The sequence below is a fragment of the Podarcis muralis genome, chromosome 5, assembly GCF_964188315.1.
Source record: "Podarcis muralis chromosome 5, rPodMur119.hap1.1, whole genome shotgun sequence".
In the NCBI taxonomy this organism is placed as follows: domain Eukaryota; kingdom Metazoa; phylum Chordata; class Lepidosauria; order Squamata; family Lacertidae; genus Podarcis; species Podarcis muralis.
This window is the reverse complement of record NC_135659.1, coordinates 36753927-36779874: the sequence shown is the minus strand read 5'-3', so window position 1 is coordinate 36779874 and position 25948 is coordinate 36753927. Positions and strand designations below refer to the sequence as shown.

General features: G+C 43.8%; 1 protein-coding gene across 3 annotated transcripts in view; it reads left to right on the top strand.

Annotated features, from left to right (window-relative positions):
- Positions 1–25948, top strand: part of ST6GALNAC3 (ST6 N-acetylgalactosaminide alpha-2,6-sialyltransferase 3) — a 238857-nt gene that overhangs the window by 74991 nt on the left and 137918 nt on the right. The window contains exon 1 of one of the 3 annotated variants that reach the window (XM_077928569.1): positions 13522–13686. The exons of the other annotated variants lie outside the window; for them this stretch is intronic. Coding sequence (XP_077784695.1) covers positions 13636–13686 — 51 coding nt within the window. The 5' untranslated portion in view covers positions 13522–13635. Of the gene's footprint in view, positions 1–13521; positions 13687–25948 lie in introns of those variants that run through there. 3 annotated transcript variants of the gene reach the window in all.

Genomic DNA, 25948 nt, shown 5'->3' with positions numbered 1-25948 from the left:
ACAAGAGAAAAGTTCCACTGAAATCCAATAACTTGCACTCATGTAAATGCGATTAGAATTGAGGAGCTAAGATTGTTTTTAGGTTTTCTATTCCATGGCATACCCGCCAACATTTCTTCAATGAAAATAGGGATGTCCTATTCAACAACAACAACAACAACAACAACAACAACAACAACGGTTTTATTTATACCCTACCCATCTGACTGGCTTCCACAGCCGCTCTGGACGGCTTCCAATATATATGAAATCATAATAAAACCTTCAGAAGTCTTCTAAAGATTGTATAGTTACTTATCTCATTGGCTTCGGGTTGCATAACTCCATACCCTCCAATATTTCTCTGATGAAAACAGGAATGTCCTAAGGAAAAGTGGGACATTCCAGGATCAATCAGAAACTGGGATGACTTCTGTAAATCAGGGACTGTCCCTGGAAAATAGGGACACTTGGAGGGTCTGCCATGGTAATGCTTCGTGAAGAAAAGATCCTTGTGGTTAGGGCCTATTTTCTATGATAGCACTAGTTCTAAAATCCATATAGAGGTGCTGTATGAGCTCTTAGCAATATGTGCAATTTCAAAATTTCAAAAATATATAACGATGCTGCCAAAATTAGATATGTTTTGTTGCTGTTGACTGAATACACTTGCTGTTAGATTTTTACAGTGAAATTTGCTTCCAAATAGGCATTGGCTAGAGATATTCTATAAAACACTGCTTTGCAAACTTACAAAAACTGAGGCACACTGATTTTTCTGAGTGAATGTTGAAGGCACAGTTCACCCATACACCCCTAATGATTTACTTTCCAGGAGGGAAAGTGTGACATTAATTTTGATTAGTAGAGTTAATAAATTAGTTCATTTACTATAAGTATGAAACACCTGGCTTTTCTGCACATTATAGGCCCAGTCTGATCTTGGAAGTCTTATTGATTCCAATGGGAGTGGGATTGCCAAAAGTAAGGAAATTCATTCAATCCATACTTTCTGCATTCATACATTTGCTAGAACTGTAGGTCCCGATTCAGCATTCTCTGGACTGACGGCGCAAGTGCTGTTGCACTAGCGTAAGGGTGAGAAAAATGTTTGGGAAAGACTTCTGCTGAAAACATGGAGATCTGCGGCCAATCAGCGTGTAGACAGTACTGAAGCAGGTGGACCAGTGATAAGGCAGCTTCTGACGTACTTACACATATGTGATTTTTTTTTAGGTTGGGTGGAATACTCAGGCTGTGTACATGCTATAGCTTTTTCCCCCTCAAAGAATTTGGGATCCTGTAGTCCCAAATTTCCACCAACCCTTAACAAACTACAGTGCCCAGAATTCTGTTTGTTATCCCAGAATTCTTTGTGGGAAGTAATGTGCTTCAAGTGTGCTTTAAAGGTATGGTGTGTGTACCCATTTCCCCTATCTGTCTCTCTCCTGACAGTTCCCAGGCCGGGCTACCCCATCTTTTCATTTCTGTTCAGTAAATGCTTTGCCAGGTTGACATTGATATATGCACATTTGCCAGGGAAAAGACAGAGTAATGAACTATGCATTTGCATTATTTTTGTAACATTAGACATCTGTTGGGATTTTCTGTTTTTAACATAATGATCTGTGTTGCCCCTCCCCACTACCAAAACCCTTTAAGTGCAATGGAAGCAGAAACAGCTTGCTTAGCAGCACCCTAGCCTAAGGAAAAGAATGTCTAGCCTTCTTGAACCACAGTTACAGACCAGGCATAACTTGTCTCAAGGATTTCAAACCCTGCTTGTCTTGCCCTGGATTCTTAGGGGCTCCCATAGAGACGTGCTCTGCTAAGAAATGCCCATGTACACCTCGTAAAAATATTGCAACTATGCATTTTGTTTTCTATATTTACACACAGCAGACAGACCACACATCTAATTTAAACCTTTTTCAGCCTGTCTTTATGGGTGTTTCAAAAAGAATGTGGTGATTTGGAATACCCAGACATAGGACCAGAGGGAAGGAGGAGCAAGAGAATATTTAATTTGTCTCAGAGCTCTAGATATGGACATTAATAATGGTTAGCTTATTTCATGTGCAGTAGTACCACCAGCAGCAACCACCACCACCACCATCATAATGAAGAAAACACCTTTAGGTTTGTGTAGAGTGCACTCCCCCGATTGCATTAGTAATGACAACCCACCACTAAGTTAGGGGGAATCAGAGCTTTTGGGTGGGGGAAAAAATAACTGTCTGGCAAGCTTGATTCCCCCCAGCATTTTGTAAAGTGACACTAGAGCTTGATCAGCTACAGAAGGAGGTTAAGCACAGCACAGGTTGCATGAAGGGCATGCCCAGTGCTTCTGTTCACTTGCTCTTATTCCCCGAAATGGCTTTGCCCCAACTGTTCAGCTCTTATTGGACTCCCAAGTAACACCACCTAGAAAGAAGCCATTTCAGGTGTGTAAAACTTGGGTGAAGAAGGAAGCCTAGTCTGTCCTAGCAGTGTACCCAGTGCATACTTTAATGTGGCTCAGCACCACCCACATGCTGACACACCAGCCATACTTCTGTCACAGTCTTTCATTAGAGAAGCTGCTTCCTTAGCGGACAAAATGGAGAGAATTCATGGATGGAAATGCTCCCATGTTAGATGGAGAGGGAAGTTCAACCCAGCAATAATTTGCAGTTGACTATGTGTGCCCAGTCCGAAAAGCTGCTGTCTTGAGCTTTGGTGTGTCCCTGTATCTGTAGGGCCATAGCTCAGTGGTGCAGCATCTTTGTTGCATGCAAAATGTCCCTGATTCAGTCCTTTGCATCTCCAGGTAGGACTGGGAGAGATTCCTGCCTGGAGAGCTGCTGGAGTCTGTAGACAAGACTGCGCTAGATGGACCAATAGACACTGCAAAGGACAGCTTCCTGCACCCTATGTCCTTTTTGTTGTTTGTCCTTTGATCCCAACTTGCCTTTTAGTCCTGACTTTGTCTCTCAGCTCCAGTCTGACTGGTATAGCTCCCAGCTCATCTCAGAGTTCTGCCTACCACTCAGCCCTGACAGTTGGGAAGCAAGTGCAAATCATACACACAGCCAATATATCCTTATACCTTCTTTGCTGTGGGACTTGGCCACCATTTTCTGGCTTGCTTCCCCACATTTGCTTTTCACAATGGAGTTGGTTTGGAAGGAGCCCTAGGTTGGTGCACAACAGGGATGCTTCAATTTGTTTTGAATGGGTGCTAGGCTTATTTACATCTTCATAAAATCAAAGCGGGGACTGCCAATACATTATAATATTGTATATGACTCAATATAATATCGTTCTGGTTAGAGGAGTGTGTTCAAATTAAATCTCAGCTGGGTATTAAAAACTACTTTGATGGAGTGGTAATTACTTTAAAATCTCATTCCAGTGAAGTTGGAAGGTTTATATTTAGGGAAGAGACATTAAAGATAAATGGCTCCCATGCCATTAATTACCAGGGAACATCATAATTAAAGCATTGTTCATACTTTTAATTCAGCCTTGGAAATAAGGGTTGAGCATTGCCAACCTTTTTCATTTTCCTTCCTCACCTAGCAGGGTTTAACACCACCTTGACAGGCAAAAATGCACCAGGTGAAGCACTTCCTGGCTTGTCAATGCAAAGATGAGTAAAGCTTCGCCTCCTGACTTTCTGCACGGTTGAAGCACATGAGGGGAAAGTTGGTAGCCATTGAGGAGCAACCCATTTCATTCTTGTCATTTTCTGACTTTCAGATAACCCTTAGAGAAGTATATGAGGGTTTGTCATGTGAGTTCATCCTTCCTAGTGAAGGGAGAAAGGGATGCGACAGGGGTTGGAAACCTCAGGCCTGCATTGAAACACAGCCCTCCAGTGCGCCCCCTCTCTCTTTCTCTCTCTTTGGCCCTCAGAACTCTGCCCTTGTCTTGCTTCACACTCCCAAGTGTTTTTCCCTGGCTGGAATGCGTCCTTGAACTCAGATAATGCTTCTTCCTTACCTGGATGATGAACAAAGAGGGTGTGTGTGTGTGCGTGTGTGTGTGTGTGTGTGTGTGTGTGAATGTGTGTAGAAACTAGTCTACTGGTACAAATTTGCATCTGTTGCCCTGATTTTTTGCCTCTGGCCCCACCCACCACTGACATGTGGCTCTTTGAAAATTGCCCAGAAGGGAATGTAGCCTTCTCACTGTATTCCTCAGCTCTGGAATATAAGAACCAAGGATGTTCAGATGACACTCTACATATCCTCAGTGAATTGTGAGGGGTCAAGTAGAACTATGCCTGATGGAATCACCCCAGCATAAATTTGCTTCTTGTGCCTGTCATTTATAAATTAATGTGCAAGTAAGGAGAGCAAAGGAGAATGCCCTTAGAAGTGCAGACAGTATGAAGCTCATTGTTGAGATGCAATATAATGAATGGGGAAGAAGGTCCGAATCCTTGTATCAATCATAGAGTTGGAAGGGACCCCAAGGGTCATCTAGTCCAACACCCTGCAGTGCAGGAGTCTCAACTAGATCATACATGACAGATGACCATACCAGCTCTTGTTTAAAAACATCCAAGGAAGGAGAGTCCTCAACCTCCTGAGGGAGTCCTTTTCACTCTTACTGTCGGAAAGTTCCTCCCAATGTTCAGCTGGAATCTCATTTCTTATAACTTGAAACCATTGGTGTGGTTCCTAGCCTGCGGAGTAGGAAAAAACAAGCTTGGTCCATCTTCCGCGTGACAGCCCTTGAGAAATTTGAAGATGGCTATCGTATCTCCTCTCAGTCTCTTCCAACTCCTTCAAGCATTCCTCATAAGGCTTGGTTTCCAGCCCCTTGGTCATCTTGGTTGCCCTCCTTTGCACACATTCCAGCTTCTCAATATGCTTCTTAAATTGTGGCACCCAGAACTGGACTGCATATGAAAGGATAAATATTTTTTCCCTCCTTGCAGAGCTAATATAGCTTGCTGAAAATTGAAACGGCCCTCAGAGATAAAAACAGAAGAAGAACTTGATGGACCTGGTCTAGCATTGTGTTTTCACAGTGGCCAACCAGATGGCTGTGGGAAACCCCACAAGCAGGACTGCAGCACAAGAACCCTCTCCCCTCCTGTGGCTCCCAGCAAGCAGTATTCAGAAGCATTACTGCCTCCAGCTGTGGAGATAGAGCTTAGTCATTGTGGCTAGTCTCTTGCAATAGCCCTCTATGAATTTGTCTACACCCCTTTTAAAACCTTCTGTGTTGGTGGCTATTACTGCCTCCTGCGAGAGCGTGTTCCATAGTATTAACTATGCCAGTTTTAGCAAGCATGTAATAATGCAGTGCATAGTATTAATAAGAAGGGTACCTGCAAGCCCAAGGGAACGTGCAATGGACTGTGCTTCTGTAATCTCATAGTTTCTTTCTCCCTCCCTGTCTCCCCACCTTCCCATAACTGTCAGGTCAACACTGAAAGAAGAAGGGACTCGGGGGCATTTTGCTGCCTGGAATTCCGTCACTGTTTATCATGTCAGTCTTAAGGTTCTTTGAATGATGGAGGCATCTGAGCGGCATATTGTGAAGAAGTAGCAAGTGCCCCTTGGCCTCAATAATTAAAGCCCAGCATTTCTTTATTGGCTTCCCTGAGCTGTCGAAGCAGAACTCCTGTACTTTGGCTGGTTTCAGAGCATCAAGAAGCATGTCTATGATTTCCTTCCATGCACAGATTTCTGCTGCTTATGGTTGCCGCAGGCCTTTTATTTTCAGTCAAATGTGTCTGCTTTATTGTTTGGAGCTAATGAATCTCATGACAAATATGCAGCACCAAACAAAAAACAAAAACAACAACCCCAAAACGCAGAGCATTTCAGGAGTGAAATTCTGTGTGCCCAGGTGAATATAGGTGGATTATGGTGACAAAACACTAAGCAAATATTTTCAGATTTATAGAAACAAGGTGCATAGTAAAGGTAAAGGTAAAGGGACCCCTGACTGTTAGGACCAGTTGCGAACGACTCTGGGGTTGCGGGCTCATCTCACTTTAGTGGCCGAGGGAGCCTGCATAGAGCTTCCGGGTCATGTGGCCAGCATGACTAAGCCACTTCTGGCAAACCAGAACAGCACATGGAAATGCCATTTACCTTCCAGCCAGAGCGGTACCTATTTATCTACTTGCACTTGACGTGCTTTTGAACTGCTGGGTTGGCAGGAGCTGGGACCGAGCAACGGGAGCTCACCCTGTTGCGGGGATTCGAACTGCCGACCTTCTGATCGGCAAGCCCTAGGCTCTGTGGTTTAACCCACAGTGCCATCTGTGTTCCAGATACTTTCAGATTCATAGAAACAAGGTGCATAGTTTGATGCTATTTTAGACTTATGTGGGCAAGGTGGGCAAGATCCACGCACTTTGGATCTTGGCAAACGCTGTCTAGCTGTTTTCTGTTTTTGAAGTTTTGGAGGTACAATAACTCCAAATCTTTAGTCCCAGTGCTCATATGTATTGTTGTTTAAGCTGATCTACCAGTCTGTTATTCAACATTGATGGTCCTTGAAAATGAGCAAAACCAACCCCCAGGCCTCCACAGAAGAATATGTTCTCCTGCCCAAATTTGCTAGGGAGGTTGTACAGGTAACATTTAGGAAGGGAATTTGTGGCTAAACTTGTGGTCATTGGAATGTTTAGTGCCCAGAAGCATCATTGGATCTGTGCAAAGGTGCTGAGTGTGCACTGATAATGTCACTTGCCCCATCCTGCTGTCTGGACTCCTTTGTGTAGCATGCAGAGTGTGGATAGGACTCCTCTGCTATTAGTGCTACAAAATTACCAGGAGAGGCAGCAAAGGTGATGACTAAATTTGCACCAGCCAGCTGGAGCTTCTGAAGGGAATACCACTGCATAAATAAAAAGCATTCAAGAGTTGAATGATTCTAGAGAATTTAGAATGCTGTGCGTGATTGCAGGAAGGAACATAAGTGTTTCCACAGTGAGCACTTATTGAAATACCCTTTTGGGCTCCCATACCCAGTGTGGAATTTGATTTTGGGCTCAGTTGTGCAGCAGCTCTCTTGCCATGTTGATCTGTCCATGGTTTGTTCAGAACACCCCTTGCTATTGCTATGGGAAGAACCATAGCTCAGCAGAAGAGCACATACTCTGCATCCAGTTTTAATCGCTGGTATTACTACTTTAAAAAATGGTCTTAAGCAGCGACTTAGGAAGCTGCCATAAGCCAGAATATACAACAGGCCAATGGTTTGACTCCGTATAAACAGCTTCATAGCCTGTTTTACAGACATGGGATTGCTGGCTGTTTTAGTGAGGATGGTGCAAGAAAGTAAGACCACTGATTAAGAATAATTGGGCTCAATTCTGCTCTGTGGCTGTCGTAATGTGCATTTTGTGTGTGTCTGTAAAATTGCCTGCAAAACCAGTGCATGTAAGGACTCCAGCTTGTAGAAATGTAATGACTGAACCACAATAAGTTGCCAAATGTGTGCTTGTGCATCTTTAAATTCTCTGCATTGTTAAAATGGACATCTATTAAAATAAAATATGATACATGCACCACATTACTAGACCTGTTTCATGTTATGGGGGCCGTGTTTTAATGTTAGCAGATGACTTTCTGGATTGTGACATCTGCACTGACAGTAGTTTCATCAATTCCCATCTGGTAATTTTTTCATTGGCCTTGTTTCGAGATAAACACCATTTATTGGGAGGTAGTTGATTCCCCTGAATTTCAGACCATGGGTTTATTTTCCCAAGAGCATGTGTTAATCATAATGTATATGGCTAAAGCCAAACAGAAGGAGAACATACCTAAATCAGAGATGTTCATAATGCCACCACTATCCATTTAAATTTGATTAAGCCCCACATACCCATATGCTATTACATATAGACTTCCGGTACACAAATATGGGTACCCCAGTATGCCATGAGAAGTGTTCAGTGCCAGCTCTATTTTGGGGAGCCCCTAGGCAAGCTGGTCTCATTGGACCCCTTCTGTGAGTGGGCTGGCTTCCTCTTCAGCACCGATCCTTCTATGTATTCACTTGTCTTCTTCATCTGGATCAATCTGTCCAATTGCCAAGCAGAAGGACAAGGCAAATGAAGGATGCTCTTCCATCTATTCATTCCTGTTAATGCATACATGATTTAGATTGGTGATTAGGTGATCAGGCAGCAATAGCATAGAGAAGGAGGAGCAAGACCAAGACCCTGGGGCTCTGGGTGTCAGCAGTGAGTCCCCTGTTGGGAGGCGCCCAATGATTCCGTTTTCTGACACCTGTCCTGTGGACATAAGAAGCTGCACCCCAACAAGGTGCTCAACAAGGGATATTCTGCTGGATGAACAGTTCTCCTTTTCTGTGCACTGTACCTAACAGAGTGTCCAAGAAGGAATTAACTATTTTGTACTTAGATGAATTATCATCGCACCCCCTCTTTATTGGATCGCAAACCTTTCCCCACTTGTTCACGTAAGAAGGATAAATCAGGTGTTATCTTTAATGCGACAGACTTATTTCAGGAGCTGACTGCTGTTGTACTAAGTAACTTTGGGTGGTTTCCGTATAACCCCTTTGGCATCTTGTATACTGTACTTTTAATATTTTTAAAATAAAAAATAAAAATAAATATTTTAACTCAGCTCTTGACAGACAGTGGAGAAGATAAATTATTTAGTGTGGACATTCCTCTTTTACCATATTGTGCTGTGACTGAAAAATAGGTTATATAATTTGACGCGAACAATACTGTCCTGGTACAATCTCCACATGACAGGTTTCCCCAGGAGACTTTCAAAGTACCATAGCTCAGATAGAGACAGTGACAAGTTGTGCTTTCAAAGTATTGTCTGAAGTGGTGAAATATTTAAAGGCAAGTACTTTTTACGAGGCTTCCTCTGTATGTGTGTGGTGTGTGTGTATGACAAAAATCATGTAGCTCCTTAAGGGACATGTTTCTTGGAAGAATTTTGCATCCTGCAATTCTTGCCCAGCAATGTGCCTCTTTTCTCTTATCTCGTCTTCTGGAGGCTAAATGATGGGGATATCTGCACTACTTTGACTGTGAGCTGCTCTGCTAACTTACACACCAGACAGGGGTGAGAATCCTGTCATCATAGTCAGTGCTATCGCCATCCAGCCTGCTTACACACTAAAGTGTGTGGGAAACAGGTAGGACAACCCAAGGATAATAGTAAACCTGAGGACAAGGATGGGGAACCTGTGATCTTCAGGTGCTGTTGGACTCCAATCAACCCTAGCCAGTTTGGGTCTAGGATTATGGAAGTTGTATTCCCCTTTCTGCATGAGCAGGACCCATATCTTTATTGGAATTTAACCAAGCCGAAGCAGATGTTTCCTTAGAACTTTCCTAGGTTTTGGCAACCACAAATCTCTCTCTGGCCAATCAATAGAAGTAACCAGTTCATATGAATTAGAAATAATGGGTTGTTTTCAAATAAGTCCTACTCCGGGTGGACCCATTTAAATTAACAAACCTAAATTAATCATGTCTCTTAACTTCCGTGGGTCTGCCCTGAGTAGGACTAGTATTGGATACCACCGACTAGACTGTCCCCAGCTATATTGTACCCAGAGTAGACCTATTAAAAGGAATGAATCCAAGTTAGTAATGTCCATTGATTGCAATGGGTCTACTCTAAGTAGGCCCAATACATTTTGACACTTGAGGTAGAGGAGGCGGCGTTTGGATTTGATATCCTGCTTTATCACTACCCTAAGGAGTCTCAAAGTGGCTAACAATCTCCTTTCCCTTCCTCCCCCACAACAAACACTCTGTGAGGTGAGTGGGGCTGAGAGACTTCAGAGAAGTGTGACTAGCCCAGGTCACCCAGCAGCTGCATGTGGAAGAGAGGGGAAGTGAACCCGGTTCACCAGATTAGAAGTCCACCGCTCTTAACCACTACACCACACTGGCCCCAAAATGTCACTCCCTTCCCTGCCAAGGAAGAAGGGTTGATGGAAGATCTTATTCCTGCTGCCCGAGGCAGTCATCTCACCTTGCCTCATGGATGGGCCAGCCCTGACTCTAAATAGGACAAATATTGGATGCAGTACAGAGCTTCTTAAAACACCACAAAGGTGTTTTGCTGTGTTGTCCAGTGTTGGTCCTTATTCCTTATATTTCAGCAGGAGAAGGCTAAGCAATAGCTGTTTACAACAATCCTACAGTTCATTCTACTCACACCCTATCCTGCCCACAGTACAGATCCCACTTTTCAATCCTCCTTCAATTAAGTATTCTGCCTCAGCAAATCCTACTCTGCTACTTTGAATCTATGCAGTCACTTTGCAAGATCAGACTTCACTTTGACAGGAGGAGGGGAGATGCAGGCAAGGCAATGGGCTCCAGCAATTGCCATCTGTATAGGAAGTGACACGATCTTGGTGGTGTTTTGTTTTGTTTTCAAAAACATTATCATCTATCTATGTGTCTATCTATATCTATCATCTATTTGTATGTCTTGAAAGTCATATTAAAGACTTCTAAGTTCCTTTGGTTTCAGTAGAAGAGTTAAGCACATGGTAAGCTATTACTTCAATTAAAATAAATAGGATTTAAATGTGTTTAACTTCGGCTAAATTGTGTGCCTTAGGATGATCATATAAAGAAATGCTGATGATATTTGGGGATAAATGAACAGTGCAAGTAACTACAATGTCTCGTAGCAAATATTTGCAATATGTGGGGGGGCTTTTGGGGGAGTGTTTTTTTAAAAACAACAAGAAAGCTAATTTTTGCAATGTTTTAGAAACTAGAAACCTGGAATTGAAAACAGAAAAGCTTTGTAAGCTTACCTTCTAGGGTTTGTTGCACGTATGAAAATAAGAAAATTGGAAAAAAGAGATCCTGATTGCTAGCATATTCAATTTTAAGATAAAAAATAGATCTAATGAAAAAGGAAAGGCTTCATTAATTTTAGAAGTCTGCAAGCAAATGAAAAATGATCGGCTGATGAGTGATATGCAATTTGTTCTCTAACTTCTCTAATAATGTGTGAATGTCACATTACATAACAGTTACAATGATTAAACCTGGTGATGAAATAAGATAGGATAGATCTTGTGTTCTTTCTCTTGACTAGTGGACAACTTGTCTCATTAATTTCTCTCAGGGGAGTAGTCTTAAATTAAATAAACAGCATTATTTGTTGAGATTTATGGCAAAGAGGAGACTTCCAGACCCACGAAGGAAATCTTCCCTACTATTTTTTTGACCCTGGAGGATAGTTTTGGAAGATTTGTGATGATAGAGCCTGACCATTAAACACTCCTGCTACTGGTAATGAGTGTGCAAACTCATTTGAGATCTTAATAATTTGACAACAGAGTTGAATGTGGTAAATTGCTAATGCCTGTGTTCACAGGAGGTTAAAGAGCCTGCTTTCAGATTTATTTTTCTTATCTGCAACTCCCACTTCAGCACAGGATGTCTGTGCAAAAGCTACACAGTGATAATGATCAAACGAAGACATTTGGTTAAATATATATATAGTAGAAGCAGTTATTAAGTCTCTGATTCCAGCTACATTTACATAAGGAAGAAAGATTTACTTTCAAGTTAATGTGCTTTTTGGAAGGACCCATAGCAGGGTGAAAGAGTGTAACTCAGGTAAAATCCCTGATTATCTCCAAGTAAAAGTATCTCAGAAAGTAGGGCCAAGGAGGATCTATGCCTGACATCCTGGAAAGCTGCTGCCAGCCAGAGGAATCAATATTAGGTTAGATCGGCCCTCCCCCACCTGGTGCTTTCTAGATGTTTCTGACTGCAGCTCCCATCAGATCTCCACATGGTCACAATTAGACCCACACCAGTCACAAAATGTGCCTGGCGCCTGGGAAATTTCTAGCACTGCATGCAAGTGTATGATTAAAAATTAAGAAGTGAAGTTAATATTTATTTTGGGGTTCCATGTCTGCAAAGGTGGGTCTTGGGCTTGACCTATAACTAAGGCTAATCATTTCATTAGTCGAGGGAGTAAAGTAGCACGATTTTAGCTGAAATGTTCTTCAGTATAACTCCATTTATCACACTTCTTCAAATACTGGCATCACATCAGACTGATGTATTAGATTGAAATAGCTCTTTTGTTTTATTAATACTGAAGAGTTATTGGAACGATGGATGAGAGGGTCAATTTTTAAAGAATATAAAAGGCGTCGTGTGGATCATGGTCCCTTGCCAAAATTCAGTGCACTGAATCTTAAATCTGAACTTTGAGCCAAGTCTCTCTCTCATCTTGGGACAGTTGGCAGAATTTTACAGTGGCAAAATGCAAACAGGTGTTTGGCAAAGGACTTTAGAGAGTACCATGTCCACAAAGTACAACATATTTAAAAACAAACAATGTTTTTTATACCGCCCATCCTCTGAAGATCCCAGAAAAAATACAAAATGAGGATGCATATGCTAGGATCAATCCTGAAATTTTGGCCATTGGGGCCAAGGAAGGTAACTATGCTGCAGAAGTTGTTAAAAGCTGTTTTTCTGTTGTTGGACAACAGCACAAATATAACCCTGCACAAATAATATACAGTATCTAACAAAGTAACTCATCCCAACCAATGAAGTATAGTGTACTAGCAATGCAGGGCTTTTCATGAAGACAGAGACTGGACCGTCAGATTTGATAAGAGTGATGGCTGGTCAAATTTGATGAGTGTCATGCAAGTTTGAGGGAGGTCCTTTCCCTGCCTTGCATGACATGGATATTCAAAATGTCTGTATTGCAGAGGCTGTTTCGGTCTTACACCCAATTCACACAATGTAGTGCTCATTCCAGATTGGAAGCAGATACTGAGTTGACTTTCTCAGGAGTGGCCTGGTCAAAAGCACTGCATCAAAGACTTCTATTCTGGGTCTCAGCCAACGGAACCATAGAGAGGAGATCTGCCCTACACATGCCCTGTCCTGTAACACATTTCTTGTTTCTCCTGCACCAACCTAGAAAAAACTTCTGCCTCCTTCTGGTCATGCGACAGGCACAAACTTGGCATGACAAGGTGCCCCAAAGATACTGGTACATGGACTTGTTGGCCCACAAGGAGAGCCTCTCACCAGAAACAGAGAAAGGAAGTGCATCTCAAACTACTCTTGAAACTGAAGATTCCCATTGCATGTTCAGTTTGACGAAACAATGGAATTGCTAAGATACTTTTTGTACCTGCAAGTAGCTAAAAGTCCAACCAAAAATTGGCTGAGTTGGAGAGTTAGAGATGTGTGAAATTGAAACACTTTGTCATTTTACACTGAAATTCCTTATAGTTTTTTTTATTGGAGGAACCATCCAATTTGTTTTGAATTTTGCTTTTGGTCAGGGATGGGGAACTTGTGGTTTCCCAGATGTTGCTGTACTACAACTCCCTCTCATCATCCCTGATCATTGGCTATGCTGGCTGAGACTGATAGGATTTTGTATCCAACCACTAGAAGGCACTCCATTCTGTAAGGAAAGTGGTAACTGTGCATTGCATGTGCAAGGAAGTGGGCAGCACGAAGAACAGGTGACAGTCCTGCCCTTTGATTCCATTCCATTCTTCTATCTCCTGACCAAGGTTTTGTCTCCTGATCAGACAGGTTGATGCACTCCTTCCAGTCCAGACAGCTCCCTGACAGTTTGGAGCATATCACAACATAAGTCAAAATCCTTTGTCTGCAGAAGACTAACTATGGTTTACATGCATCAATCCACTGAAACATTGAAGAAGAAAGCACTCTTTGTAAGTGAAAGGGCTTTCTTTTGTTGGTTGCTAATTGAATTAAAATAAAATCATAAAGTGAATATGATTATGTGCTGTTAAGGGAAACATCCCAGGAAGCTATAGTCTTCTGTAAAAAAAAAGGGGGAGGAATGTAAATCTTCTATCTGATTAGCTTAGTTCTTCAGTAACCCATGCTGAATAAATCTATCTTCCCTTTGCGTGATTTGTCAGCGTTTATAGCTGGTTTGTACACACAGCTTTCACCATTATTTTCAAGGCAATAAAGGCAGCCATGCAGAAAAGCCACCCATAAATGTCAGGAAACAGAGATATTTTGTTGCATTCCAAGGGCTCTGAAGGTCGAGTTCAATTCAGTTAGCTCGCCCAGAAGGATAGTGGTGTGATATGATGATCGAATATGTGTTTAGGTGGGATATATATGTTACCAGACTTCCACTGTTCTGTCAAGAACAGTGAGAGATTAGCCTTCACTACCTGGAGGAGTTTCTCTGGGAGAACTCTATTAAACGTGGTCTTTTCTCTTGTTCAGTGGAAATCATTATAAGAAGTAATGAAATCATGTTTGCACCCTCCTCAGCAAGGCGGCACCTTGCCTTTGGGGCTTTGGGCTGTTGTCATGATTTGAAGAACACATGAACTAATAAATAGTAATGGAGGGAAAATATGCTTATATATCGCCTATTAAAACAAATGAGAATGCAGGCCCTTGCCACACATTCCAGACTTAGCTGCACTTCATGCTGGCAAAACCAGCTGCAACTCCTGCCATATAAGCACAAATAAGGCCAGCTGGAGAAAACAAGCACTTGAGAATATTTCAGAAGCCTTAATCAAGATGTTTCCCGCAAGAGAACTGAACGCTGCCTTTCACACTCGTCCTCCATACCTGTCTACATATTGGGGAAGAGTTTACTATTTCCTTTCAAATAAGCCATGCCATTGTTTTTCCCCAGTGGGCCTGCTAGGAGGTGTGAATCCCTGCTAGCCCTAAGGCCTTGGGTTCAAGCCCTCTGGGACACCTCCCAAATGAGAAAGCATCGTAACTTAATGGTAGAAAACATATTTTTCATTCAGACGGTCGCAAGTTCAGTCCTTGGTGGCATCTTGAGGAAGGGCTGCGGAAAACAACAGTCTGAAACCCTAGAGAACTGGTGCCAGTTAGTGTAGAGCAATGTTTCCCAAACTTGGATCTCCAGCTGTTTCTGAACTTTCTTCCCTGACCACCAGTCCTCCTAGCTAGGGATGATGGGAGCTGTAGTCCAAAAACAGCCAGAGCCCCAAGTTTGGGAAACACTGGCGTAAACAATACAGACTTAGGTGGGTTAACAATCTGATTTGGTATAAAACATCTTCCTATGTTCCACTTCCCATGCCTATGCTTGTTGCCCTAAATCAAAATGTGGATATCTTCATCCAGTGAGATGCAGGCATGGTCTTCGTATTGGGAGATAATTGTGGCAGAGGGAGGATGCAGAAGATCTTCAGACTTGTAAAAAAGCTACAGAAGAATGGCATGAAAATTTCCTTTACTTCCTGCCTTTCACATCTTGTAATGCGCAAAGCTGCTCTTGTATACAGTTAGCATGCATTGTACAGTGCCTGTCTTTTCTCAGAGTGAGGCCCAGGCAGGGAGTTGGAGGTCTAGTGAGTCCAGGGTGGTAGCAGTTCACTTCTCCCCTTTTCTTGCCACCTGAGATAACGGTCTCATTCTGCCTCATCACTGGGCCAGCCCAGTCCACACTGATATGCTGTATTGGCCTGAATATAAGCCTCAGTTTCCCCCCAAATTCTGACCATGATAAGTTAAAGTGCGGCTTATATTCGTGACCTTAGGTATGCAGTCAGGAGCATGGGGCAAGCAGCGCCAGCAGCATGGCAAAGCGGCCCCACGCATAGTGCACCTGGCTTTCCCCCAAGGCTGGGAAGGGAGAGAGCAAGGAAGGGGAAAGGCCGCCAGCAACGCAACATGGTCCCCCACCCCCACCCCAGTATGCAGACAGGAGCAGTGAGGAATGGAGTGGCTTATTTGGGGGTATTTCTCCCCCTTTCCATTTTTAAATGTGCGGCTTATATTCAGGCCAATACGATATGATTTGGGGTTTCTGAGGTATTATGTGGGCCAGGGGTTTTTTGTTTCGCCTTCAAGGGCACATTTAGTCTTCTGACTCTGCCCACAGAAAAGCTCTGAAAGCCTGAGCACTTTTAGCAAGCATTTTATCTCCTTTCGTGAATTACTAGTGTGATGGAGTGCTCACAAAACTGAGGGGCAACGAACTGTTCTGAAGGCAATATCTTTGAGGTCTACTGGTTGCCTTCATGTGTGATGTCTATATGTTAGACCTTGACATCCTGATGGTGTTAGGATATTTCCGTTCCACCTTAAAAAGGGAGCAGGCTTTGAAAGTCACAGAGTCTGCGCATGTCCTAGTCACGGGATGTTTATGTTTGCTGTTTCCTTTCGATTTCAGTCGGTCGGAGTCACTGACTCAGAACGGTCATGTTTTCCCTTTGTTCTGTTCAACGCTAAATAAAGTCTGTAAAATTATGCTCTTCTACGGTGCAAGCTTTCTGGCTGTGGTTTCTGCTGATAAACAGTGTGCACAAGCCTGGAATGTGGCAATCTATTTCTGAGGCTTCGTGTCGCTAACTGCTGGATCTGCCTGACTACGGGAGATCGATGGACGTCCGACAGCCGGCTTGGGGCCATGATGGACAATATCTCCCTGGCAGTTTCCCAACAACAAGGTTTCGGGCCCAGATTCACAGCACCTACAGGAGAGTAAAGCTGCAACAGACTGCGTTTGAGAGGTACGTGGGAAAAGCGAAAGAAAGGGAGGCTTTTCTGTTTTACCTCGGACGGAGCCTTTGAACTCCGGCAAGGCTTAATTGGCCTAGGAGCCGAGCCAAAAGGCATCGTGATTAATGAGCTGCCACGATAAGGAGTCTTTGAAGGCAAAAAAGACTCACGGCTGAAGCAGAAAGCTGGAAATGGAGTTTTTCCAAGCTTCCGAGGCAAATGCTGAATGCCTTAAGTTACATGGGCAGAATTATGAAACCTGGGCAAAATGGTGTGAGAGTTTGCTGCGTCAGTTTAGGGTGTGGCATACCGTGAGTGAGGCCCCCCCAGTTCCTCTGACAGAGAGATGGAAAGCCGATGATTCGAAGGCGATAGACGTAATAGTCTTATCCGTATCTCTTGAGGAAATTAAGACGCTGGCTGGCAACACCACTGCACGTGGAATGTGGTATGCTTTGATGAAAGCTCACAAGTCAGTCGTCCCAGCCCAGAGTTTGACTGCATCGGAGGTCCTGGCTGTTTCCCAGAATGCGAGTGAATGCAGGGATGCTGAGGGCACCGGTTGCAAGCTGCAGGGGGAGCTGACCGTCACGTCATCCCAGGCAGCATTCCAGCCTCCAGGGGGAGCCAAGGAGTCGGCAGCTGAGAGCTCTGTTTCTCGTGAGAACCAAGGTCATCGCCTTTGCAGAGGCCGGAAAGGCAAAGGTAAACAGGCGTCTGCAGATGGCCAGGAGCGAAGGGAGGGTGAAGAGCCCGCGCCAGGGAAAAACAAAGCTATGTTTGCTGGCACAGCTTCACCAAAGGCTAAAGGCACGTCTGCTGACCAGAAGCAGGGGGGCAAGCTGCAAAAGCCCACGCCAGTGGAAGACAAGGCTATGTCTGCTGGCACAGCTTCACCAAAGGCTAAAGGCACGTCTGCTGACCAGAAGCAGGGGGGCAAGCTGCAAAAGCCCACGCCAGTGGAAGACAAGGCTATGTCTGCTGGCACAGCTTCACCAAAGGCTAAAGGCACGTCTGCTGGCCAGGAGCAGCAGGGGGGCAAGCTGCAAAAGCCCAAGCCAGTGGAAAACAAGGGTTTGCTTGCTGTGAAGACTGCTCCAACAGCCAAAGGCAGCTTTGTTGTTGATTCGGGCTGTACCCGCCACATCTCGAAGGATCGGCACCTCTTTATCTCCTTCAAGCCTCAGGAAGGTGAGATCCACCTGGCTGATGGAAGGACGTTGCAAATTGCAGGAGAAGGGACTGTGAAACTTGCAAGTTTGCACACAACCATCAGCGGGGTACTATATGTTCCAGGCGCTGCAAGCAATTTGTTGAGCGTCCCGCAGCTTACTGGACGTGGTTTTCAGATTTCCTTCAAGAGGAGCGTCTGTGTCATCAGTAAAGGCAAAGAGGACTATTTGCATGCAAAGTTTATGGATGGTTTGTTCCATATAACTTATGATGACACTGCTGTTGTATCTAATGCTGATTCTTGTTGTGTTGCACAAACTAACAAAGTTCTTCATGCAGGTTGCATTCATGAAGCGCATCGAAGGTTTGGTCACCTCTCTTGGAAGGCACTGGCCAAGATGCCAGAGGTGGTTGAGGGTTTGAACATCAAACCCTGTAAATTTCATATGAAATGTGTATCTTGTGCAGAGAACAAGGTGAAGGTTGCTCCAAAAGGCAAGGAGTCTAGCAGGCAGGCTTCCAAATCCTACCAGCTAGTGCATGCGGACCTGGTTGGGCCACTTACGCCCTCTTTAGGAGGAGCAAGGTTCTTCATGGTTCTAATTGATTCTTTTTCTAGGTACATTCATGTGTTTATGCTCGAGCAGAAATCGCAAGCGTTTCCTAGGTTCAAAGCATTCTGTGCTTGGCTGGAGAATGCTCACGGTAAACGTATTTCCTGTCTGTTTACCGATCGGGGCGGGGAATTCACTTCTCAGCAGTTTGAAGCTTTCCTGACTGAGAAGGGAATCCAGCATGACATGTCAACCCCCAGATCGCCATGGATGAATGGGCTTGCGGAGAGAGCAAATCAGACATTGCTGCAAGGAATGAAAACCTTGTTGCATGATGCCAATCTCCCTGATAAGTTTTGGGGGGAGGCTTTGGGGAATCTGGTTTACTCCTATAATCGCAGATTGTCATCACCCATTGGTTGTACCCCCTATGAGAAGATGTTTGGCAAGAAACCCAACACCAAACACATGAGAATTTTTGGTTCTGACATGTGGGTACGCACCCCACAAACCAACAAGCTTGGGAAGCGTGGGGCACATGGTTTGCTCATGGGGTACGAAAAAGGTGCATACAGGGTATGGATGACTGACTCTAAATCCATAAAGTTCACAAGGAGTGTTGAGTACAATCCAAAGTGGGGGGGAAATGTGGGAATTTTCCAGAGTTACCCAGAGGAGGATGAAGGTGATGTCAAGCGAGCAGCTAAAGCTGAGGAAGCTGCTGAGGATGATGATGATGAGGATGATGATGATGATGATGATGATGATCAGAGTTCGGATTCCAGTTCAGTGGGCGGCGCTGCTGCTGATGTCAGTGAGAGTGATGACACAGCAGACTACAAGAGTGCAAAGGCCTCAGTCAGACCATCTGATGCGTCTGACAATGAACTGGAAGAACCACTGTTCACCATTGGTCATTTTTCTCCTAAGAAAGAGGAGATGAGTCCAGAAGACTTGCGTCTGGTTCGCAGGTCTGAAAGGGCGACCAAAGGCAGACCTCCAAAGAGATTTGCTGATGAGTTTGCTAAGACTGCAACTGCTGTTCTTAGTAGCTCAGAGAAGGTGTGGGAACCTTCAAGCTTCAAAGAGGTTCAGGAGTTAACCTCTAAAGATGCTGAGCCTTGGCTTAATGCCATGAAGGCTGAAGTTGATTCCTTGAACAGGAACCAAACTTGGGAGCTGGTACCGGTAGTCCCAGGTATGAGACTGGTTGGCAGCAAATGGGTCTTCAAGGCCAAGACAGACCAAAATGGCAAGGTTGTCAGACACAAAGCCAGATTGGTTGCCAGAGGTTTTTCACAGGTACCAGGACAGGATTACCACGAGACCTACTCACCCACAGTCAAATATGAGAGCATTCGGCTGATGCTCAAGATCGCTGCGGAGGAGAAACTGCATGTTTCCCACCACGACATTAATACAGCTTTTTTGTACGGGATTTTGAACGAAGAGCTGTTCATGCTTCCACCTGATGGGATGGAGATACAGAAGGGAATGGTCTGTAAACTGCGGAAATCCTTATATGGTCTCAAGCAGAGTGCCAGGTGTTGGAACACAAAACTCACTGAAACGTTGCTTTCTCTAGGTTTTCACCAGGGCAAAGCTGATCCATGTGTGTTTGTCAAGGAGAAGGGGCAAAACAAACTGTATTGTTTATGTTTTGTTGATGATCTTCTGATGTTTTGGAAGAATCAGGCTTTCTATCAAAGCACCCTAGCTCAGCTGAAGGAGCACTTTGACATGAAGGATCTTGGTGAGGTATCCAACTATCTTTCTCTGCAGGTGGAGAAGGACCAAGCAGGTAATTTTCTGGTACACCAAACACAGAAAATTGCTGATGTATTAACCAGGTTGAATTTGGTTGATGCAAACCCAGCAGACACACCGATGGTGACAGGTTACCAGGTACTGCTGAAGCGTTTTCTGATACAACGCTATATAGATGCGTTCTAGGCAAGCTGAATTTCATTGCCAGATGTTCAAGACCTGACATAGCTGTAAGCTGTAATCTGCTTAGCAGACATGCCAACAATCCTACGGTTCAGGATTGGAAAGCTCTGAAGCGCATAGCCCGCTATTTGAAAGGGACTATGCACTACAGGCTGAGGTTCACCAGTCAGAAGACTGGAGGTCTTGAAATCTTTGCAGATGCAAGTTTTGGAAGTGACACCACAGATGGTACAAGCACTTCTGGAGTATGCTACATGTACAACCACTGCCTGTTTGACTGGTTGTGCAAGAAGCAAACAACAGTGAGCCTAAGTTCCTGTGAAGCAGAACTCAATGCTCTGTCATTTTCACTCATGGATTGTGAATGGTTGATGCAACTGTTTAAGGACATTGGGGTTTCTGTGAAATGTCCTATACAAGTGTATCAAGACAATAGATCATGTTTGGCTTTGCTGAACTCCGAGAGTTGCAAGCAAAGAACCAAGTACTTGCAGATTAAGCTACATCGTGCAAGAGAGTGTATTCAAAAGGGACTGATTCGGGTGTCCTACATGGCAGGAAATGAAATTCCTGCTGATCTGTTGTCTAAGGTTGTTAACAAAGAACAACTAAAGGTTTACACACAGAGGTTGCAATTGGGTGAACCACAGGTACAACAGGTTACACGAAAAGGGGGAGGATGTTAGGATATTTCCGTTCCACCTTAAAAAGGGAGCAGGCTTTGAAAGTCACAGAGTCTGCGCATGTCCTAGTCACGGGATGTTTATGTTTGCTGTTTCCTTTCGATTTCAGTCGGTCGGAGTCACTGACTCAGAACGGTCATGTTTTCCCTTTGTTCTGTTCAACGCTAAATAAAGTCTGTAAAATTATGCTCTTCTACGGTGCAAGCTTTCTGGCTGTGGTTTCTGCTGATAAACAGTGTGCACAAGCCTGGAATGTGGCAATCTATTTCTGAGGCTTCGTGTCGCTAACTGCTGGATCTGCCTGACTACGGGAGATCGATGGACGTCCGACAGCCGGCTTGGGGCCATGATGGACAATATCTCCCTGGCAGTTTCCCAACACAGATCTCTATGCACACAAAGTTCCTCATGAGCTAGAAGCTTGACCAATGGTAGGATTCTCCCCACCCCCCACCCCATAGTCTCTCTGAGCTATTGTGTGACATTACTGTAAAATGATTGAAATTCCTGAAGCAATTATGATAGCCAAATTTGTTCTGGGGTTGGCCTATCTTGTTTGCATAACAATCTGAGTTTCACAGTACAAACCTACACATACTTAATTCCAAGTAAGTATGCATAGGATTGCTGCCTTGGAGATTTACATTTCAGGGAACATTCAAGTTAAAAAAGAATAAACTATACAGTTGTAGAATTAGGTAAAGGTAAAGGGACCAGGTCCAGTCGCGGATGACTCTGGGGTTGCGGCGCTCATCTCGCTTTACTGGCCGAGGGAGCTGGCATACAGCTTCTGGGTCATGTGACCAGCATGACTAAGCCGCTTCTGGCAAACCAGAGCAGCGCACAGAAACACCATTTACCTTCCCTATTTATCTACTTGCACTTTGACATGCTTTCGAACTGCTAGGTTGGCAGGAGCAGGGACCGAGTTATTGCCTAAAACAGTTATAAATGTTAGGCTCGGACATAGTGTGAAAAATGCAAATTCTACATGAACAGCAGCTTCACTTACAGTTTTGTTATATATTCCTACTTTGTACAGGCTGCAAATTATGACTTTAACAGATGGACCAGAAGCTGGAATACAGCTATACCTGGAGGGATGAAATGTCCTTGGATGTGTGTGTGCATGCACACTCACCTGCTTTTGCACACACATGCACACACACACAGAGAGAGAGAGAGAGAGAGAGAGAGAGAGAGAGAGAGAAACCAGCAAGTAAGATGAAGGGAAAGAGAAAGAGAATGAAAGTGAGTGTCTATATTTCACACAAAATATGGCAGCTTTTATCCTCAGATGTCTACTAAATCTGGTTGTCTGTCAGAGAAATATGGCTCTGCCAATTCTTTTTGAAGCCATAATAATCTTTTTGTTTTATTTCTTTTTTCGAGTCAAGGGTGCTGCTAAAATGGCCTCTTTTTCTCCCTGGGCTCTGAGAGCGAGCAGCTAATCTGATGGACACTTGAAACTCTAGCAAGAGTGGTGCTGTGTGGGATATGAAAGTCAGAAGGAAAAAAGAAAAACGATTACCTGATTTTCTTTCATTTCAGCGCTCCCAAATAGTGCCTCACTTCTATTGCTGAGGTTAAATGCTTGGAAGAATTAGGGCTTGTTTCTACCCCAAACACAATGTGATGAAGCATCGTGTGTACATCTGCACACCACTTTATTTGTTCATTGCTCAGACAACATTATTAGCCATGAAAATAGAATCTATGTAACACGTTGCAATGCAGGGTATATTCATATGTATGCTCAGTTCTTGTGGCCCTTCCATCCCTTTGTAAGGGAAGAAAGAGGCCAGGATTTCTGATCAGACGGAAAACTAACAACGAGATTCCAGAGAAGTTAATGCGACTATTTTACCACATGGCTAATGAAGGCTGCTATGCACTTAAAAATAAAAAGTTGTGCAGGAATAGTGGCACTGACTTGCTCTTATAAGGGAAAGTCATGCAGATAAGGCATATGTACGTATGTACCATTATATATACTTATATGCCAATATATCCATATCAAACATTGTGTATATTTCAGGAGTATGGGCAATAAACCCACTTTTAACCATACAGGGTTTCTGGCTGATAGTTTTGTAAACTGGGAACTAGCTGCCACAAGTATTGGCTTTTCAAAGGAAGGATGTGCGCTGCGCCTTTTTCTCATTCCACTTTTGGTAGGAGGGGAAGGGAATGGAGAGCAGTTCCAAATATCTTGGCAAACAGCAGGATTGTGAAAGTCCTCCTTGTTCTTGAGTGGCCTTTAAATGGAAAATGAAGTGGGAAGCCAGTTTCTATTGTTAGCGTCAAATCAGACGTGCCTTCTAGTGAGTGTATCCAGAATATTTAAAGGAAAGCAATCTTGCCCAGCTTGCAGTAGGCAATTTAGTCTCACTTGCTCAATGGTTCTGCTTTTCCGATGCAGTTTTCCCAGAAAGTACAAGCCACTTTCAGTCAGGAGGTTGCTTTCTCAGCCACAGAGTGTCCTCAGGTAAGGGAAATATTGGCAGGGCACAGTTTATTCTCATGTTCTACAATGGCAAGATTGCCCTCAGGTTGTTTCTCAAAATCAGAGCATAATACTATTGGGGGTGGAGAAGAGGAGCTACACTGTTTTAAGCTGTCTTTAAAAACATGTATACAAAGGAAAGGTGGTGGCTTTCTGGCATAGTTCAAAGAGCTAGTGGGGTTTTTTAATATAAAAACAACAACCTATGCATCCAAAATGATTTGACCCAACATACCGTATTTTTCGCTCTATAGGACGCACTTTTTCCTCTCCAAAAATTAAGGGGAAATGTGTGTGCCTCCTATGGAGCGAATGCAGGCTCCTTGGCTTCAGCAATAGCAACGCAAAGCCTCCAAAGCGCAGAGGGAGCGCTCCCACTGCGCTCCGGAGGCTTCGGGTTCCTTTTGCTGAAGCCAGGAGAGCTTTGGCAGAGCTTCCTGACTTCGGCAGAGAGGGAGAGCTGCGCAGCGCCCCTTCAGCGAAGCGGGAGGAGAAATGGAAGGGGCTCCATTTCTCCTGTCGATTCGCTGAAGGGGCGCTGAGCAGAGATGGGGAGAATTTTTTTCCCCTTGTTCTCCCCCTCTAAAACAATGCGCGTCCTATGGTCGGGTGTGTCCTATAGAGCGAAAAATATGGTACCTTCTCCTTTCATGTGTTGCATTACAATTGGGGCAGCTAACTTGGTGTCCTCCAGATGTGGTTAACCTCTGGTTATACAGTACCCATCATGCCTGACCATTGCCCATGCTAGGTGGAGCTGATGGGAGTTGTAAGGCACCATGTTGGCTACCCCTGCAATACAATACAATCCCTGGATCCAGGAAGGGCACAGCCATCCCCAATCCCCTTCAGGTGTTTTGAATTACTACAATAAGCCCCAGCCACCATGGCCAATGGTCAGGCAAAATGAGAGCTGTAGTCCAACATCTAGAGGGCAATTGGGGTAAGGCTGCTCTGGGGTAGATATCCTAGATGACTAGATGTCTTGACTTCTCCCCCCCTCCCCCTAAAAATCAAACCTTAAAAGCAGCAGTGAAGAGGGGCTGTATGTTTCCCTCAGGGGAGTTAATGGTGACTTCAGAAACACATTAGGTAGGGAAATGACATGGTGGGAAACATCCCCTCCCCCAATGCTGATGCTCCAATCAAAGTCATTGAGAGCTCTAGACACAAATATATACTGCATCATATCTGCCCCTTCTTGCTACAGGTTCAGATTAAACAGGAACAGAAAGGGGCATCCTTGCCAAAGCCCAACCTTGAGCACCTTCCACAATTGTTGTAAGGCGTACCTTTTTGCGCTTCACCCATAGGCTTTGTGTTGCATTGGCCAAGGGTGAGAGAGAATGCCATGTTGAAATATGATGAATTATACAGTGGTACCTCGGGTTAAGAACTTAATTTGTTCTGGAGTCCCCATTAGCTAAAGTGGTACCTCAGGTTAAGAACAGTTTCAGGTTAAGAACTTAATTTGTTCTGGAGGTCCATTCTTAACCAGAAACTATTCTTAACCTGAGGTACCATTTTAGCTAATGGGGACTCCACACACAATTTCTGTTCTAATCCTGAAGCAAAGTTCTTAACCCGAGGTACTATTTCTGGGTTAGCAGAGTCTGTAACCTGATGCGTCGTAAACTGAAGCGTCTGTAACCCGAGGTACCACTGTATTCAGTACAGGTGGGACTTGTGATGAAGTGTTGCAGTGTGGAGTGATGCTGTTCAGAAATCCAGCTAATCCGTTCCATTTCTCCCCTTCCCCACAATGCTCAGTAGGCATTCCATGGTGACTACTGAGCGTGCTCAGTCCTCATTGTGCTGCTTTTAGGGTTCTGCCTCTTAGGTTTTTATTTTAATGTAATGCGGTTCCCCTGAGGCTCCTGATATTGTTCCCTTGAATGTTTGTGGCATCAATTTGGCTATATAGGCAATGGAACTCTACCACTGATGACTGAAAATTGAGGTAACGGTGGCTTGGATTTGCTCTCCCCCTCCTTTTTTACCTTCTCCCTTTCAGAATAGGCAAGCTATAAATCTAAATAAATGTCCAGACCTTTAAAGATTATTTTAAAACTGAAAATTAGTAATATTGATGTAAAGGGCCTCTTTTGGAAGGCATTTTATTTCATACTCTCCCCCGCCATTTCAATATTTGTGATAGATGGTAGCATTTGGGTGAGAAGACTCTAAAGGACAAAATTAAATAAAACAGGTTTTACATACAGTAGTTCTTGAAATGAAACAAATTTACTAAGTGCAGCCATTATTGTTTTCAATGGATATTACACATGAGTAAAAATCAAATGAAGCCTGAAAACCTGCACCACTTTGACAATAAAAGTACTATAATGTGCAGGAGTATTAAAAAGTGATTGAGTTCTTCATTACAGTCATAAAAATAGATATTGCGAAACCAGTACAATATTACACCATATCATGTCATCTAAGAGACTCAAACCTTTTGCATTAATCTTTACCTTTGAATTGTCCTTCTAGGTTTGTCGTTCTCATATATTCAGGAAAATTGCAGATAAAGTAGGCCCATAAAAACCAGCTCATATTGTGTGTGTGTGTAAGTGCGCGTGTGTGTATGTGGTTA